Source organism: Channa argus, chromosome 1, assembly GCF_033026475.1.
Source record: "Channa argus isolate prfri chromosome 1, Channa argus male v1.0, whole genome shotgun sequence".
Taxonomy (NCBI): Eukaryota; Metazoa; Chordata; class Actinopteri; order Anabantiformes; family Channidae; genus Channa; species Channa argus.
Genome location: NC_090197.1, coordinates 25,748,415 through 25,763,498, shown reverse-complemented (window position 1 = coordinate 25,763,498; position 15,084 = coordinate 25,748,415). Strand labels below are relative to the sequence as shown.

General features: G+C 39.3%; 2 protein-coding genes across 3 annotated transcripts; one reads left to right on the top strand and one right to left on the bottom strand.

The window, feature by feature from the left end:
• Positions 1–1,143: 1,143 nt before the first annotated feature.
• Positions 1,144–9,700, bottom strand: LOC137129954 (protein TMEPAI-like). Of its 2 annotated transcripts, XM_067509441.1 has the most exons (5): positions 9,554–9,700; positions 8,349–8,785; positions 4,920–5,071; positions 3,049–3,129; positions 1,144–2,641 (listed from the first exon to the last, which is right to left on the bottom strand). In XM_067509441.1, the coding sequence occupies exons 2-5, from the start codon at positions 8,590–8,592 to the stop codon at positions 2,120–2,122; spliced, it is 999 nt and encodes a 332-aa protein (XP_067365542.1). In that variant the 5' UTR covers positions 8,593–8,785; positions 9,554–9,700; the 3' UTR covers positions 1,144–2,119. The 2 variants fall into 2 exon arrangements, with proteins under 2 accessions (XP_067365542.1, XP_067365552.1); XM_067509451.1 differs by lacking the exon at positions 3,049–3,129.
• thap7 (THAP domain containing 7) lies at positions 8,807–14,531 on the top strand. The gene is made up of 5 exons (XM_067509428.1): positions 8,807–9,265; positions 10,927–11,006; positions 11,859–11,996; positions 12,103–12,213; positions 12,666–14,531. Exons 1-5 carry the CDS (start codon positions 9,128–9,130, stop codon positions 13,987–13,989), a joined length of 1,791 nt encoding a protein of 596 aa, XP_067365529.1. The 5' UTR covers positions 8,807–9,127; the 3' UTR covers positions 13,990–14,531.
• Positions 14,532–15,084: the final 553 nt, after the last annotated feature.

The following is a 15,084-nucleotide window of genomic DNA, read 5'->3' as shown; positions in this document are numbered from 1 at the left end:
TTTTAATCTTATAGTTAAAAGTTAAAGGCTATCATCTTGTCAGTTTAACAGAACTTTAATCACACACAGGTATGTGATTATGAGCAGGATGTGCTGCTAACCATGACTCAAACTGCAACACAAGCATTCAAGGCTCCTATATTTGGTATATGAGCAGGTTTGTGGGCATTGCCAGATGAGTTGATTCTGTTGCACAGCCATTAGTGTTAGTGGTATATAGTTTTGTTAGTGCTAAGAAATTATCTTTTTCTACTGGTTTCCTGCCATTCTAAGAGGTGGTTTTCCTCCCTTATCCAATAATAATAAAGCCAAGACATTTAGATAAAGGTAAGGGAAAGCAGAATCCAATATGTTGGTGTCCTCCCAAAGATAGCGAAACCAACATACGTGTGTGTTTGCATGCCTATTTGTGTGAATGTCCTCTGTGAGTAGGGAGGAACTACACACCAGCAGCAGGAAATGTTTCAACATGCTGCAAAGCTACGTAGTCCGGACACACACATACTCCCAATTAAAAATGAAAGTAATCATTTCTGTTTGAAACTCAGTGGTTGTTTGTGCTAGACCTGTCACATTTTCATACACAGAATGTCAAAAGGTCATACACTGTGTGCAGAGGTGGTAGAAGAACACTTATTTACTTATTTAAAAGTACTAAGAATATTATCTACATTTTACTTAAAGTACAAAAGTAAAAGTACTCCACTAAGAAAACATTGCATTTTAAACAATGCTCATTATGGTAATTAAAAAGTACAGTAAACAAAAAAAAGTAAGGGTCAAAATGTCACCACATGTAAAAGTGGAGCTGGTTGTAACCAGTTTGTGTACTGACAAGTGATCAACCCATAATGATACATCAGCAATTAGTTGTAAATATCTTATAAACATCTCATATTTTTATAATAAAACCACTAAATGGTATTAATGGCTGATCAGTGTAAAGCTGAAGCTTTAAGAAACATTCATTCATTCATTCAGATCATATTTTTCTAACTTGATATATTTTTTAACTTTACGTAAAATTTTAGGTGAGCTTTCACTCTCTGATAACATCACTATAACAACATCAGTGTAAATAATTTTTGCAGAATTTACTTTTTGTTTGTTTGGTTTTAATAAAAACACACCACAAACCCAAAGTCCATTCTCATCACTTTATTGTTTACATTATTCAAGTATTAAAGTTCTCTTATGGCTTCCTACACTAGGTAGGGCATGTGCATAATATATTAAGATACATATACAGTCCTGAAAAAAGCTTCATTGGAAGTTAGGCACAAAAGAGGTGGGGGCTTTTTAAGTGCAAGTGGATTCCTGTGGCTTACATACACTGTCACCATCAGGCACTGAGTTAGTTTCTATTCATACAACATGCAAATATCCTGACAAGTAGTCCTCAAAATTACAAGGAAAAAAGGTTTTAAGAAAAAAAAGAAAACAGAAATATCTTTAGCAGTAAGAATAAAGGACACATAGATTACAAAGTCCCTGAACGGCTGAACAAATTGTTTCAGGCTTTGCCATACATTTCCTTAAGCTATAAGAATAAATAAATACAAAATAAATAATATTTTTTTATGTATGTTCCACTTAAGAAGTGTTGCCTTGCATGACTTCAAAAGGAGCCTAACTGCATTTTGTCCAATCAGAAGCTCACGATGCTGGAGGTGGTGACAACCAAATAAATGCTGGATGGACCGTTTTGTTTTAGCTCCACGTCAAATCTGCAAACGTGTGAATCCTTTAGACAGAGCAGAGTTCTGTTCAACAGAAAAGACCAACAAATCAAAATATCAGTTACATTAATCAAGTTAGTGCAAGTTGTACGTCCCCATTAGTAGTGACACTCTGACATGGCACTAAATTCTAAACTTGAGAGGGCACTGTGCACAGGCCTGGCACATCAAACACAGGACATGATAACTTTCGTATGACTGGGCCTAGTCTTTTTCGCCACAGTCAGAATGTCCACAGTGTAAGCATATGAAAAAAAAGACAACCAAAGAAGAGGCTGTATTATCTCATAACAAAATTGTAGCTTGCAGCTTTAAAAGGACATAAAAAACCTTGGAGAACTGGGACTTATCAGTTCTAAACTGCTCCCCTCTTTCTTCCATCAGCTATCTACGTTAGTGGAGGCCTTTGCTGTGTTGCCACTGTGGAACACTGTCAGTGAGCAGCTACGTCCTGACCTGTTGTCTTTAGGTGGCACTTTATTGCTGTTCTGGCAGTAACAGGGTGTAGAGTCATGGTGGTCTCCCATCACCTCACTGTAGGAAGGTGGGGGACCCTGCATCGTGTCATTCCCCGTGCTGGTTTGAGAGTTACTGTTGGGGGACTGTGGAGTCTTGCTCTGTAGATAAATATCTAGGAGCTCAGAATCAAAGACGGTCCGGTTTGGAGGAGCGCACACTGTGGCTCGACTCAGCTCCAACTGCTGCTCTGGGTGACGGAGCTGTAAGCTGCAGGGACCTTTGTAAGGCAACGGCTCTTCCCCGTCTGACAGGCTGATGACGGGGGGGAAGTTGATGCCTTCCTGATGCAGGTACGGGTAGGTGGGCTGGAACCGACACAGCTGTGGCTGCTGCTGCTGCTCCACGACGGGAGGGAGGCTGCTGTGTAGATGTCCACACATCACCTGAACACAAACACAGACAAAAAAGGAAATAATTTTACCAGACATAGGTAGTGAAGGAAAGTGACAACTGCATATCTTTAAATTGTAGTACTCTTAACATATTACAATACACACAACTTCCACAGCATTCCATGTGGTGAGAGGTTGGTGGACATTTAACTTGGCCTTAAAATGTGACCGGGAACAGTTAAGACTTTTCACCACTTTTTGTGCTCACGATTGTCACGTCGGTTTGTGCCTGTCTCTCTCCCTTTCTCTTTGCATTCACACATCATTCCAAAAAGTATATCAAGTACAAAGTCAATAAACATCACCAGTCTTCCTCCCAATCAATGCAACCCAGAGAGAGAAAGTGCTACTCGGAGAACAGAGATGTCTGGGTTCAGGAAATGAGGCTAAATCCTTACATTTAGACCCTGGTTCCTCTCTGGCCAACAAAGTGCAGGTTCAGCAGCACTGATGTGGAAATGGGCTGAAGGCTGAGTACGCTGGAAAAAACAGATAGGTTAAAGAAGCTATGTCACTCTATCAGGACAATTTAGGTTCCTGCAGAAAAAAAACTGCAATCACTTAACCTATAACAAACCTTGTTGATGTTTCACAAGCTCTTTTCACCATCTTCTCATTGCTGGGCACTCATGAAATAATCTATATGTTAACATGACAGCAGCATACTCCCCTCCTGTGACAGCAGGGGGAGCTTTAAGCACATTTGCCTTAAGCCCTGACAGAAACTGAAGGAGTATACAATACCCTTGCAGGCTTAAACAAAAAGCCGACACCAGGTGAAGACAATTGTTATCTTTGTAAAAACCCTCCATTTCCTGAAGAGTCAACTAAACCCTGTAATTCTACCATTACAGTGTAAATCGCTCAAAGACCTGGTTAAGTCTTTGTGTACTGCCAACACAGCTGTTTAACCTGACATTTATCCAAGTTTCACCACTGCTGAATAGAATCAAGCCCACTCTCTGTGGGTGATCTAAAAGCATTCAGCCCTAAAAGCCTTGTCACGCAGCGTTAAAATGCCAATATAAACTATTCAGTCTGACTTTTTTTAAAGAGCTGCTATTATGGCTCTTTTTGAATCATTTTTATAAATACTGAGTGGATTTGAAACATATCTGTGACACTTTATTCACCAATCCGTTCTCTAAAAGCATCTTTTCTCTCATTTTTCTTTACTCTCCAGCAGCTGTTTCCAAAGCTATTTAGATACAATTTCCATTATTCATGACTGGAGGTGTGGCCCTTGACGTTCACTCCAGTCAATCAGAATAACGCCTAATGAATAATGCACATTTGCTTGTGCGTGCATCTTTATGATGATGCAAGAAACACAGACCTACAGGACAGTAACATTATAGTAAGAAGTGGGAAAAAATGTATATTGTGTTTGTTTCGGATGATCATTCTGGTGTTTTATAAGTTTTTCTGCTTCTACTGTGTCATTGAGTGCAATTACATGGACTTAAGTAACCAGTTTACAGTTGACTTTCTCAGGAAAGCTGATTTCTTAACTGTCATTAAAACAGGAAAGCTGGTTTCTGAAATCGGGGTAGGAGATTAGGTTTAACAGGTTTCCCCAGTTGGATTTCTGTCGGAGAACACAAATTTATACCACATATAACCAGGTTTCTAATCAGTTTTTTCGAACGCATGTACACATGTAACAACAGTTTGCAGACAGGAATAAATAGCTGAGTGTATGAATGACTGAAAGTAGAGGGGCAATGCCGGCCCTCATTTCTGAAACAAACTCTGGCTCATAGATGTCTAAATAAGTCACTTTTCCCCACGGATTTTTTAAATTCAGACACTTCGTGTTGTGGATTAGCTGTGTGTCTCCCCTTTTTTTCTTTCTCTTCCCCTGTGCTGTCAGTCTGCTGTGACACCAACACACACACAAAAAACAGAAAGTCAAAAAGCAGTGTTTTCTGTCAGTATACAGTTACAATCTGTGCACCAGGCTGACTTTGGTACATGCATCAAATGTGAGCATGTATGATTGCTATAGTACATGGTCCCATATAAATACATAATAAATCAAACAAAAAAAAGTATGTATGATATTTCCCCAAACAGTAAGATGACTTTTAGCGGCTGGCTGCATCTGGATTATCTGCCTGTGTATTCCTGACCATTGCCTGTCTGTCCATCTGCTCTGTGGACAGTGTTGACAGTGACACAAAACACAAAGCTGAATGGTTTTGAAATGTTTATTTATGTAGTCCTGGAATCTGTTTTTTTGCACGTTTCAGTTTCTAAAGTCACCCACCGTTTGTGTGGCCTGGTCCCTCTGAACGTGGCTGAGCCTGGTGAGGAAGGCCAGGGCTGGCAGCCAATAGTGGTTGAGTAAGCAGATGATCACGACTGTCATGAAGGTCATCAGCAGCAGGATTATTGTTATCTGAAGAAACTCCAGTTCAGCTGCGCACACACAGAGATACGGAGAAACTCACAGATAGAATTAGGAAACAATATAGTTTTTAAATCATAACTACCCATTACTTTCTCCATAACCCTCCACAGACTGATGCAGGAACTATGCTTTAGGAATCTCCAGAGAGCAGAAATGATGTTTCCCTCAATTTTGGCAAGTCAACCTGGCCATACAATAGGCATGACGGGTAGGGCACTATTATTGTGTAATGCTGTTTCTGGCTTCTGCCAAATGTAAGAAGGCCCCTCTCCTTTCTCCATCAAACATTATTTGAAAGTGCTTAGGGTCATGAAAGTTACAATAACACAAACTTCAGGGCATTTAATAACCAGTTCAAACGAATAAGGAAGTGAATTTCAACCATTTCAATATGATAAATTGTTATTCTGAGTACTGTTATCTCTTTGCTTATTTCTCTGGGATATGAAAGGAATATAATCAAGTGGGCGATTACAAAGAGGTAGGGTTATAAATAACCTTTGGCTTCAGCCTACTCCCTTTCGGTCTTACTTAAGGGGTCATCAATCGTCATATCAGACCACTGACTGTAAATTATACAAAGATTAAATGACATGTTTGGATGTGTATTCATTGGATAATAAAGACTCAAAATAAAATCTCATGAATAAATGTGTTTTAGGAAAACTCAGTCAAGGCTTCGTTTTCTTCTTTTCTTCTTAGCAGCGGCTTTTGTCTTTACACTCTCCCTTGCATGCTATTTTTGACCAGTGTCTTCCTGAAAAATACTGACCCAGATAGAATTGAAAGTAGTTGCAGGTCCTTGGATGTTTTGCTTGGCTGTTGTGTTAAGGTTGCAGAGGTTCACTACTTTTTAGTTTTTTGTGTTTGGAAATGATGGTTCTCCCTGTGCTTCTTTGAAATCTCTGCTCTTTAGAAATGTCTTTGTAATCCTTCCCAGATTGATGTATTTGAATCACCTTCTTCCTCATCTCTTCTGGAATTTCCTGTGATTGTGCCATACAGTGCCTCTTGCAAAAACCTTTTAACTAGCCTTGTTTAAGTGAAAAAACATTCTTTGTAGTAACAGGCCTGGGTGTGTTTTACCCTTAGGAGTCTGCATTTGTTTCTGAAAACTGATTTTACCATAATTAACAATAACATTAAAAGATGTTTGCTGTTGAGCCAATCATGTGATTTGATCACGCCAGCATGATCATAGACTCCTTTAAAGCTGCTGAATCAAATTTTGATCAGGGTTTAATGGATTTTACCATAGTCATGCTCATGATAAATGTATGTGCGTTAGCTTAGGGCACCTTATGCCTAATGTGTGCATTTAACAATCGTCTGACACTGTAGTTTAAGAGTTATGTAGAACAATATGAGCAACATCACAAAGCACTACAAGAAGACTGACAGTTTTGGTTAAATGTCTGAATTTTTCTCTTACCTGCAAAACCTAAATCATTTCCATTCCCATTATAACTTTACAGTACTTGACCCACCTGCAAGAATACTGCTTTTTTTTCACAATGTGTTAATAAGAAAAATCCAGTAATATAACATATATCATTTTGAACTGGGCCATTCTTTGTACTTATGTTAGTACTTTCACTTGTAATAGAGTATTTCTACTATCTCTCCTACTAAGTAGGAGATGTGAGCACTTCTTTTAACAATACAAATACATAGGCAGTGTATTATTGTAAATAGATACATTAGTTTCATGACAAATTAAATACATATGACCTAAAGTCCTTTTATATCATGATTGTACCTTTTATAAAATAAGAGTCACATGTCTGGATAAATATTTTTGATTTTAGGTCTGAGCCAAGGCAATTAAACAGAACAGTGGAGAACATGTGCACATGTTTGATACGCTGATCCACTGTGTGAACAAAGAAGCAGAGGGGGAGGAGAGACAAAGGCTCAGACACGGGCAATGACTGCCCGACCTTCACCTTTCACCCTTGACCCTGGGGAAGAACGAGCTGAGACAGCAGACGGTTTTAATGAGGAGTCTGGTGCATTGCTAATAAATCTGGTGTGTGTGTGTGTGTGTGTCTGTGTATGTGTGTGAGTATCATCGCATCAGATCTGCTCATAAGACTTTTACTAATGCACCATACAGCCAGAAATCCACAAGGCACCGCAGCAGTCTACACTGTCACTTAGTAAAATGAAAACCATAAAAGAAAGAGGAAAAAAACTGCTCTTTGTGTCTATTTTTAACAAGGAGTACTCATACAGACCTCCTGGTAGCTGACAACTGTGTTTGGGCTGCATTTGTTAATATTGGGGATAAAAAGAGGCCGTTTCCAAATACTTACGGCCTCTCAGGAAGGGGACTGTTTGTAACCAATAGTTGAAGTTACTTTTATGACTCTGAGTAATAATACCAAATACAGTATAGAAATAAAACTGTCATGTGATGACAAAAACATTTTTGAAAGCTCATGTTCTTGTCGTATATATGTAGTAGTAGAAAATGGAAATAAGCTACTAAAGTACCTCAAAATACCTCAAAATTGTAGTTATTGTAAACTACAGTACAGTGTTTAGTTGCTGTTCATCACTGCACAGCATCCACATCCTTTAACCAGCTTTCTCTGTTTATTATTAGTCAATCAGTCAGAGCGCAGGCCCTCCTGGTTCCATTCGTTGGAAATATGACTGAAACACTACATACATCCTGGACCCAGGAGAGACAAATCTGAATAAACTGACTAAATGTGTTGTTAACGAGTCATTGAAGTTCTGACTAACTTTAGATGTAATGCTCATCTTAATCATGTTCAAACGCAGCTGTAGCTTTAAATGTCATCATGTAGCGTATATTTCACCATTTGTCACCAGAGACACCTCACTGGTTTCCATGAACGTCTTTGTGCTGCTCTGACTGGGCTGTCTGACAGCAGTCTGCCGGGGGATGCAGATGATGTGGGGGAGGGTGGGCGCCACATCAGCCGGTCTGTCCACACAGACAGACACCAGCCATCTCTCAGTATCTCATTAGTAGGACTGTGGCTCTGTCTTTTTCAAAGCTGCTATTCATCTCTAACAGCCACCATGCACTGATTCACACAAACTGCTCCTGTATTCAGCACACAGTACACTCAAATATATTAAATATGTGTACCACCTTCTTCTGATGAGGTACAATCTGAGACCAACAAACTCTTACTGACTGATCCTGTAATCATTTAGGTAGTGTGGTCTATGTCTGAACCCAAAATCCACGCAGTCAGTACAAAGTTATTTTATGTCAATATATCTTAAATACACAAAGGGATGACTTACATATATCCATGCCCTGGTTCCGGGGTCTAATGCAGTTGCAGGAGCAAAAACCATTGGAACTTGTGTTGCTGTAGCTTCTCGGGGTCGCTCTGGTTTGGATACAGAAGGGGGTACCGGGATGCCAGGAAACGAAGCCGGCAGCCGGTTGTCGTCGGGCGGAGAAGAGTGAGTGATTCTGCCGCCTGTCAGCGCTTAGTCCAATCACACATCCTCCATCACGACCTTGGAGCTCCGTGTGATTCATGGACTGTCCTCATCTGAACACACGGTGGTGTTAGCCTGTGATCATTGGGGTCCCGCAAGTCTCTCAGCTGAGCACCACACTGCTGCGAGCGTGTGTGTCTGTGTTGTGGGATGCGCTGGAGTCTGTCTCTCCCTCTCTCCTCCTGGCAGTTTGGGGGAGGGAGCAGGTGTACGGCGTCAGAGAAGGGCCAATCCTGCGTAATTTCGACACAGAAGTATATTGAACAGTTATATTGGATTGATTCCATGGGAGATAGTGGATAGATAGTGAAAATTATTTAGCTACCAAATGCAAAGGACGTCACAAAAATTTACGTAACAATAGGCTGCTCTAGGAGCTAAAACTGAAGTAAGGACAATAATTAAGGGGGAAAGTAATTTGACAATTCGATCAAGCCATGATAGACGAAAAAATGCGGACCGCATTAATCAATGTATTATTTTTGAGTGGAAAAAATAGAAAGAAAACGTTTGAATCGAAGCCAACGCTAAGACAGCTACCACCAAAATAATGGCGGTAAAGACTGAAACTGGTAATGCGCGACTCTAGTTTGCTCACTACCATAAAAGAAGAAATTGCAGCAGTAGAGGAGGAAGAAGAAGAAGAAAGGAGGAAACGTGTGGATGAAGGAAAGATCAGCCATTTTCGTGAGGTCGAAATCTGCAGTACAGGGGTAATACTTTTAGTATTCCTACATCCTCTTTTACTTCAGCGTTTACTGAGGTTTAGTATGAACCACTGCTGTATCGTTAGGGCGGGTTAGCATGTTAGTAGCTCTTAGCTAGCTTGTTACATGAATATATTTGACGTGGCAAAGTTATTGCAGCAGCAGGAAAAATAAGTGACAGCAGTGGTTGCTGGTAAATTATATGTTATGCTGTACAGTCACTGGTGGTTTAAAAAAATCCACCCGTAACTAAAGAACCTATTCACCAACAGCGGCAACCACAGCTCTAACTACCTTTCAGTGGCTACATGTCACAAATGTCCATTTTCCTTGTCCTCGTCGCATCATGAAGTACTGTCCATGTTTGAGGACAAAATGTCAACTTTTACTATTACTGCAGAAATAAAAGAAAGTAGCTACAGTCTTCAAATCAGACAACAGTGCCATCAAGCGGCGAAACAACAGCAAGGGACAAATAATCAGGCATTGATGGGATATGTTTCATTTTCACCATAAACACCGCAAATTAGAAATATTTGGTCAACAACTGCAACTGTGATTATGTGACATTTTGTTATAAATATAAAATCTAATATATGTTATACATCTGTAAGTAATGATTCATTCTATTATTACTACCTTTAGCAATCCACTGACTATCATGCACAATAAAGAAGAGCAGAAAATGCTCACATTTACAAGACACTTTGATTAACTAATCAGTTACTGAGCACACTTTGGAGCTGTGTGTGATTGTAACAGTAGATGTGAGACACAGTAAAACCCAAATTAGATGTTTTATCACAGTTTGAGAGGGTGGTGTGAGTTGTGGGTGAAATGGAATTTGATGGTTATGTAAAGTTGTATATCATCATTGGTAATGAAAATAATCCCAACTAGCATTAGTTGTAAATATGTTAGAACCGATTTAGGACCACCTTTTGATAGGGAGCATTGGAAATTTTGATTGAAAAAGATGATAGAAGAAGATAATGATACAGCTTCTATAGTTGGGATTAAAAATTCCATAGAGCTCAGGGAAAAAAAGATCTTGTACATTTATACACCTGTATAGGACTAGCACATTTCAAACACAGAGGCAGTACAGAGTGTCTAACCAGCCAGAGAACAGCATTAGAATGTCTAATAATAACAATTAGAATAAAACACAATAAACCCCATGAACAGAAAGAAATGAGGTAAAATGAATCAAATGAAATTAAATCATATAAGTGCATATATACAAAGATAATAGCAGATCAGAGAACCATCAACTGCAAAATTACAGTGCAGTAGTAAGTTTTTAAAATTTCCCCAAATGCAATGTCACAAAAAAAAAAGCTAAAAACAGTGGCTTCTGTTTATACAGAAGCATGTGTCCAAACATGTGAGTTGGGAGTGTTAAGATAAATTTTCAGAAAAGCGCTTATGATTTGTATTTTCGGAAATTAAACAACACAAACCTAATAAACAGAAGAATGTTTGATAGTTTTGTAAAGGTACAGTTAAACATTAAAGGTGACATTACATTTAATGTTTAACTAAATTAAAGTCAAATTATTCCAATAGGATATATTTTGTTTGTTGTTCTTTATCGAGGTTAAATACTTCTCAATGACTTAATATTGACTGACATCTTTTTTTCTCTTTCTGTTTTCATTTTTTAGATGCCAAGACATTGCTCAGCAGGTGGCTGCAAATCTCGGGACAATCGTGAGACTCGTAATGCTGGTATCACCTTTCATAAGTGAGCATTTTGCTACTTGTATAGTGGTAACCAGTAAAGGCTGAAATACTTTGTCAGCAGTCTTCCAGCTATTCAGCATATTTTTCCCTATCTATGGCTAGATAGAGAAAAATTGAAACTGTGGTTGTGGATGGTACTGTCCAAACCGTCCATATGCTTAATTTTGTAACTCACATGTTCCCCCTTTATTTTATTATTATTATTATTACATCATATAAAACATTATGAATTATATTTTCCTCAACATATTTTTAATTGAGTTCTATTTACATGCTGTGTTTGACATGATTACAAATAAAAAGAAAAGGCGTTGGAACAGTTACCTAAGGCAATATAAAAATTGGTAACTTGTAATTTATTGTGTCATCTGCATTATAAACAACAATCGTATCCTATACCCACATGTAAATATAGTAATTACAGTGACATGGATTAGAGAGTATATTTGAAAACCAGAGTGACAGCAGCCACAATTTCTTTTAATTTGTTAATCAACATTTGTGTACCCTTTACACTAAAGCTACTCTGAATAAACAGAGAACCTTATATACCCTATATAAGGTTATTAGCCTTTAGCATAATATGAACCAATTATAATGTAGTGCATAATCTTAACTCTTAAATTGCTGATGCTATATAGCTCAGACTCGGCACACCCACATGCACAAGTGCAGAGATTCCACAGTTTCGTACATGTTTTATTTAATGCCTGTGTGGGTTCTATTCTAATTTAATTATGTTCTTAAATGCTCAAATGAAATACAGAAAACAAGAACATCTTAATGATTCATCAATCAACATCAATCATCATATTGTTACTGATCAACAATCATTTGTCATTGTGACTGCCAGATTACCAAAAGGAAGAACTCGAAGGAACCTTTGGATCAACAACTCCCACCGTGCGGACTCCTGGGATCCTCAGACCGACTTTGTCTACTTTTGTTCCAAACACTTCACCCCTGAGAGCTTTGAGCTGACAGGATGCAGGTCTGTAGATTTAAGTCAAGGCTTTTCTTCACCATCTTTTATTATTATATATATAAAATATCAGTCTGTTGTTGACAGTGTTAAGATTAGTCCTTGTCATTCACAGTGGAATTAGAAGACTAAAGGAAGATGCATTTCCTACAGTATTTGAGTCCTCTTCAACAATTAAATTTAAAAGAGCAAGAACACAGCAGATACATGAAGACGTTCCTGGCAGGTAAACAATTAACACAGTCATATTTTTTTACAATGTCTTGTACATTTTTCCTGGAACATCATTTGATTTGAAGTGTCAAAAAGGTGATAATTCTATTATGTGTAATTTTTAGGACATAGTGGTTGGTGGAGTCGTACTTGAGAGGGGACCAAACATTAAAACCACCTCTTAATACAATGCACTCAGGTACTACTCCACCATCCATTATGACCTTAGTATTAAACATATAGTAGAATTATCACCTTCCTGACAGTTTTAACTTACAAACTGAGAAGTCATAATTCATAGCAGAGCTGCTGTATTGGATTGTATTAGATACTGCAGGTCTACCTAATGAAGTGGCCATTAAGTGTAATGTGCAATGGTTTGGCTGATTTTTGTGTGTTGTACCATGAAAAGGAAAACCTACTCTAAATACCTACATTCGTCGCTGGTCATAATTTTTCTTGTAGAAAAAGCCCCTGCAGAGGTGGCCAGGAGACGGACCAGGGTCAGACATCTAAAGAACCTAAGGTTCCGAAGCTGCTGGTAGCAGATGAGCAGGGTCATGAAAACATACCAGATTCTCCCCAAGAGACATCCAGGGTGGAGCAGCTCCCCAAGCAAGAATCTTCCTCCCCACCATCAGAGTGTCGTCCCCCTTCCCCATCACGTTACATGAGGCGCCTCCCCCCTCCTCCAGGCTCCTACCTGTCAAAGGAGCACAGCTATGCTCAGCTCTGTCCCCTGCTGTGGAGGAGACGTTATGACCAGGCTATCGACTGCTTGGAAAAGGCCTTACGGCAGCTGCATGCAGCCAGGCGGAGGGAGAACCGCCTGCGGAGCACTGTGCTGAGGCTCCGTGATAAACGGCTGAAACAAACTCTGTTTGTGTCACAAGATGGGAAAGCAGGGGGCAACAAAGGGCGAGGCAAAGGAGGATGTAACCAGGAGGAGAGTGAGAATGATGTTAAATCTGAGTATACAGTGTTGTTTGAGGACAGATGTTTCGATAATTCAGAGTTGGGTGCTCACTTTCCTCCAGACAACAACAGCTGGTCTGAGGAAGATAGGGGATACTGCTTGTACTGTGGTAGGGGGCAGGTGCAAGTGGGTGGTCAAGTAACACGCACACTTTCGAAGACTGTGGAATGTGTCCAGCCTACAGACCATGATGACTCACTAAAGATTCTGAGAAATGTTGAAACCAGTACTTGGGGCCCAGATGAAAATACCAGAGGCATACAAATAGTCAGGCTAGAAAGACCACTTAAGAAAAATGTAGAAACCAGTGGCTCACAAGTCCTTCTCAACCACCCAAGTCTTCAACATGCAGTCCCTGCTAGATTGTGTCAACCTGATACTCGTGAGCAGAGTTTGCAGTTTTTAGAGTCTGAGCAGAAGGTACTGCTCTCTGATACATGCAGAGGAGAGTATGAAGCTGTGAGTCAGGAGCATCACATAGACCTGCAGCAGTTTGTGATGCAGGGCTATGCTGAGGGGCAGTTCATTCTGGTTCCAGTCCCTGATGAAGATGAACTACAAAGCTTTCTGAAGATGGAGGAGGACACTGAAGTCCAAACCGTGTACGTATCAGATCACAATGACTCAGGACACATGATGGAACACAATGGAGGTCTAACCAGGGCTGGAGCAACGTGTGACGATGAAAATAGCGACCAGGATTCTGTTATTAGTAGCAGTACATTGTTGGAAAGGAGAGAAGATGTGAGGGAGAAACTTAAAGAACACCTAGAGGGCTTCCACCTTCAGTTAAGCTCTGAGTTTGTAAACTGACAGAATATTCTGAATATTGCAGAGACATAAACCTTTTGAGAAGCTTTAAGAAGAGTCCTTAAGTCCCTTTACATAGGTTATAATCACTAGAAGCGTGGTTGATTTTATGTGCAGTTTAATGATAAAGGGAAATAATCAGATGACCTTTTTTAAAGCAAATTGGGATTTTGTATATGTCTTGATTCACATTTGTATGTAAGGGTAATCCCAAAGGCCTAGCCACTGTCTTCATCCACCCTCACTCATTTCCTCTACAGATTTCCTTTTAGACATTGAGGACAGGTGGTGAAACCTCTGTGCAATATCTGGTGCATTTGTTTAATTTAAAAACACAGCACTGACTAGCTGCATAAGGAAATTACTCAGCATGTTTGTCTATATAAAATGGAATCTATAGTGAAATCCTTGTGAGTTTGTCAAAGTCAAGTTTATTGATGTTTATACTCTTCATTAGAAAGAAATATAGAATAACACCAGAACAATTCTCTGTGAAGTAATATTTGCATTCACTGAAAAGGGTAATAAAGGTTTAATGTACACTGTCCGGAAAGTGTTCTGTTCTCTTTCCCCCCACATGTTAAGCTTCTGATTTAAATACACACAGCTTAAACTGTGTACTATTTCTTTCATCAGGTAAAGCAGTTAGACTTTCAAGTTAGAAATCAAACCTCTAAGTCAACTAAATACCTTTGGTATTCTTGTTGTACTGGTGCCCAGTGAAGACTGAATGATGGTAAGTTAGAGCTTCCGTGGGCACATGTTAACATCATATTTTCACTGTTGAGTTGTCACTACACAGTGTGCCAAATGTGCCATAAACTATGTTTTGACCCCTTATTGAGCCTTGCAGTGGAAGAGTCCATAATGTGCATTAATCTCTCCTATATAGTCCTGACCTATTGTATATTTTTCAAAACTGTTTCTACTTATCTAGCACCACTAGACTTACTAGCACTTATATCAGAAAATGGCAGCTCTCTGAATTAGTGAATCTTTTTAAATGTTTCTGAATACTTGGCTGCTGTACATCTGCATTGTACCTACTCGTGTTAAGCTGCAGGGGGTCACCCATCTGGCTTGCACTTCATCACTCTG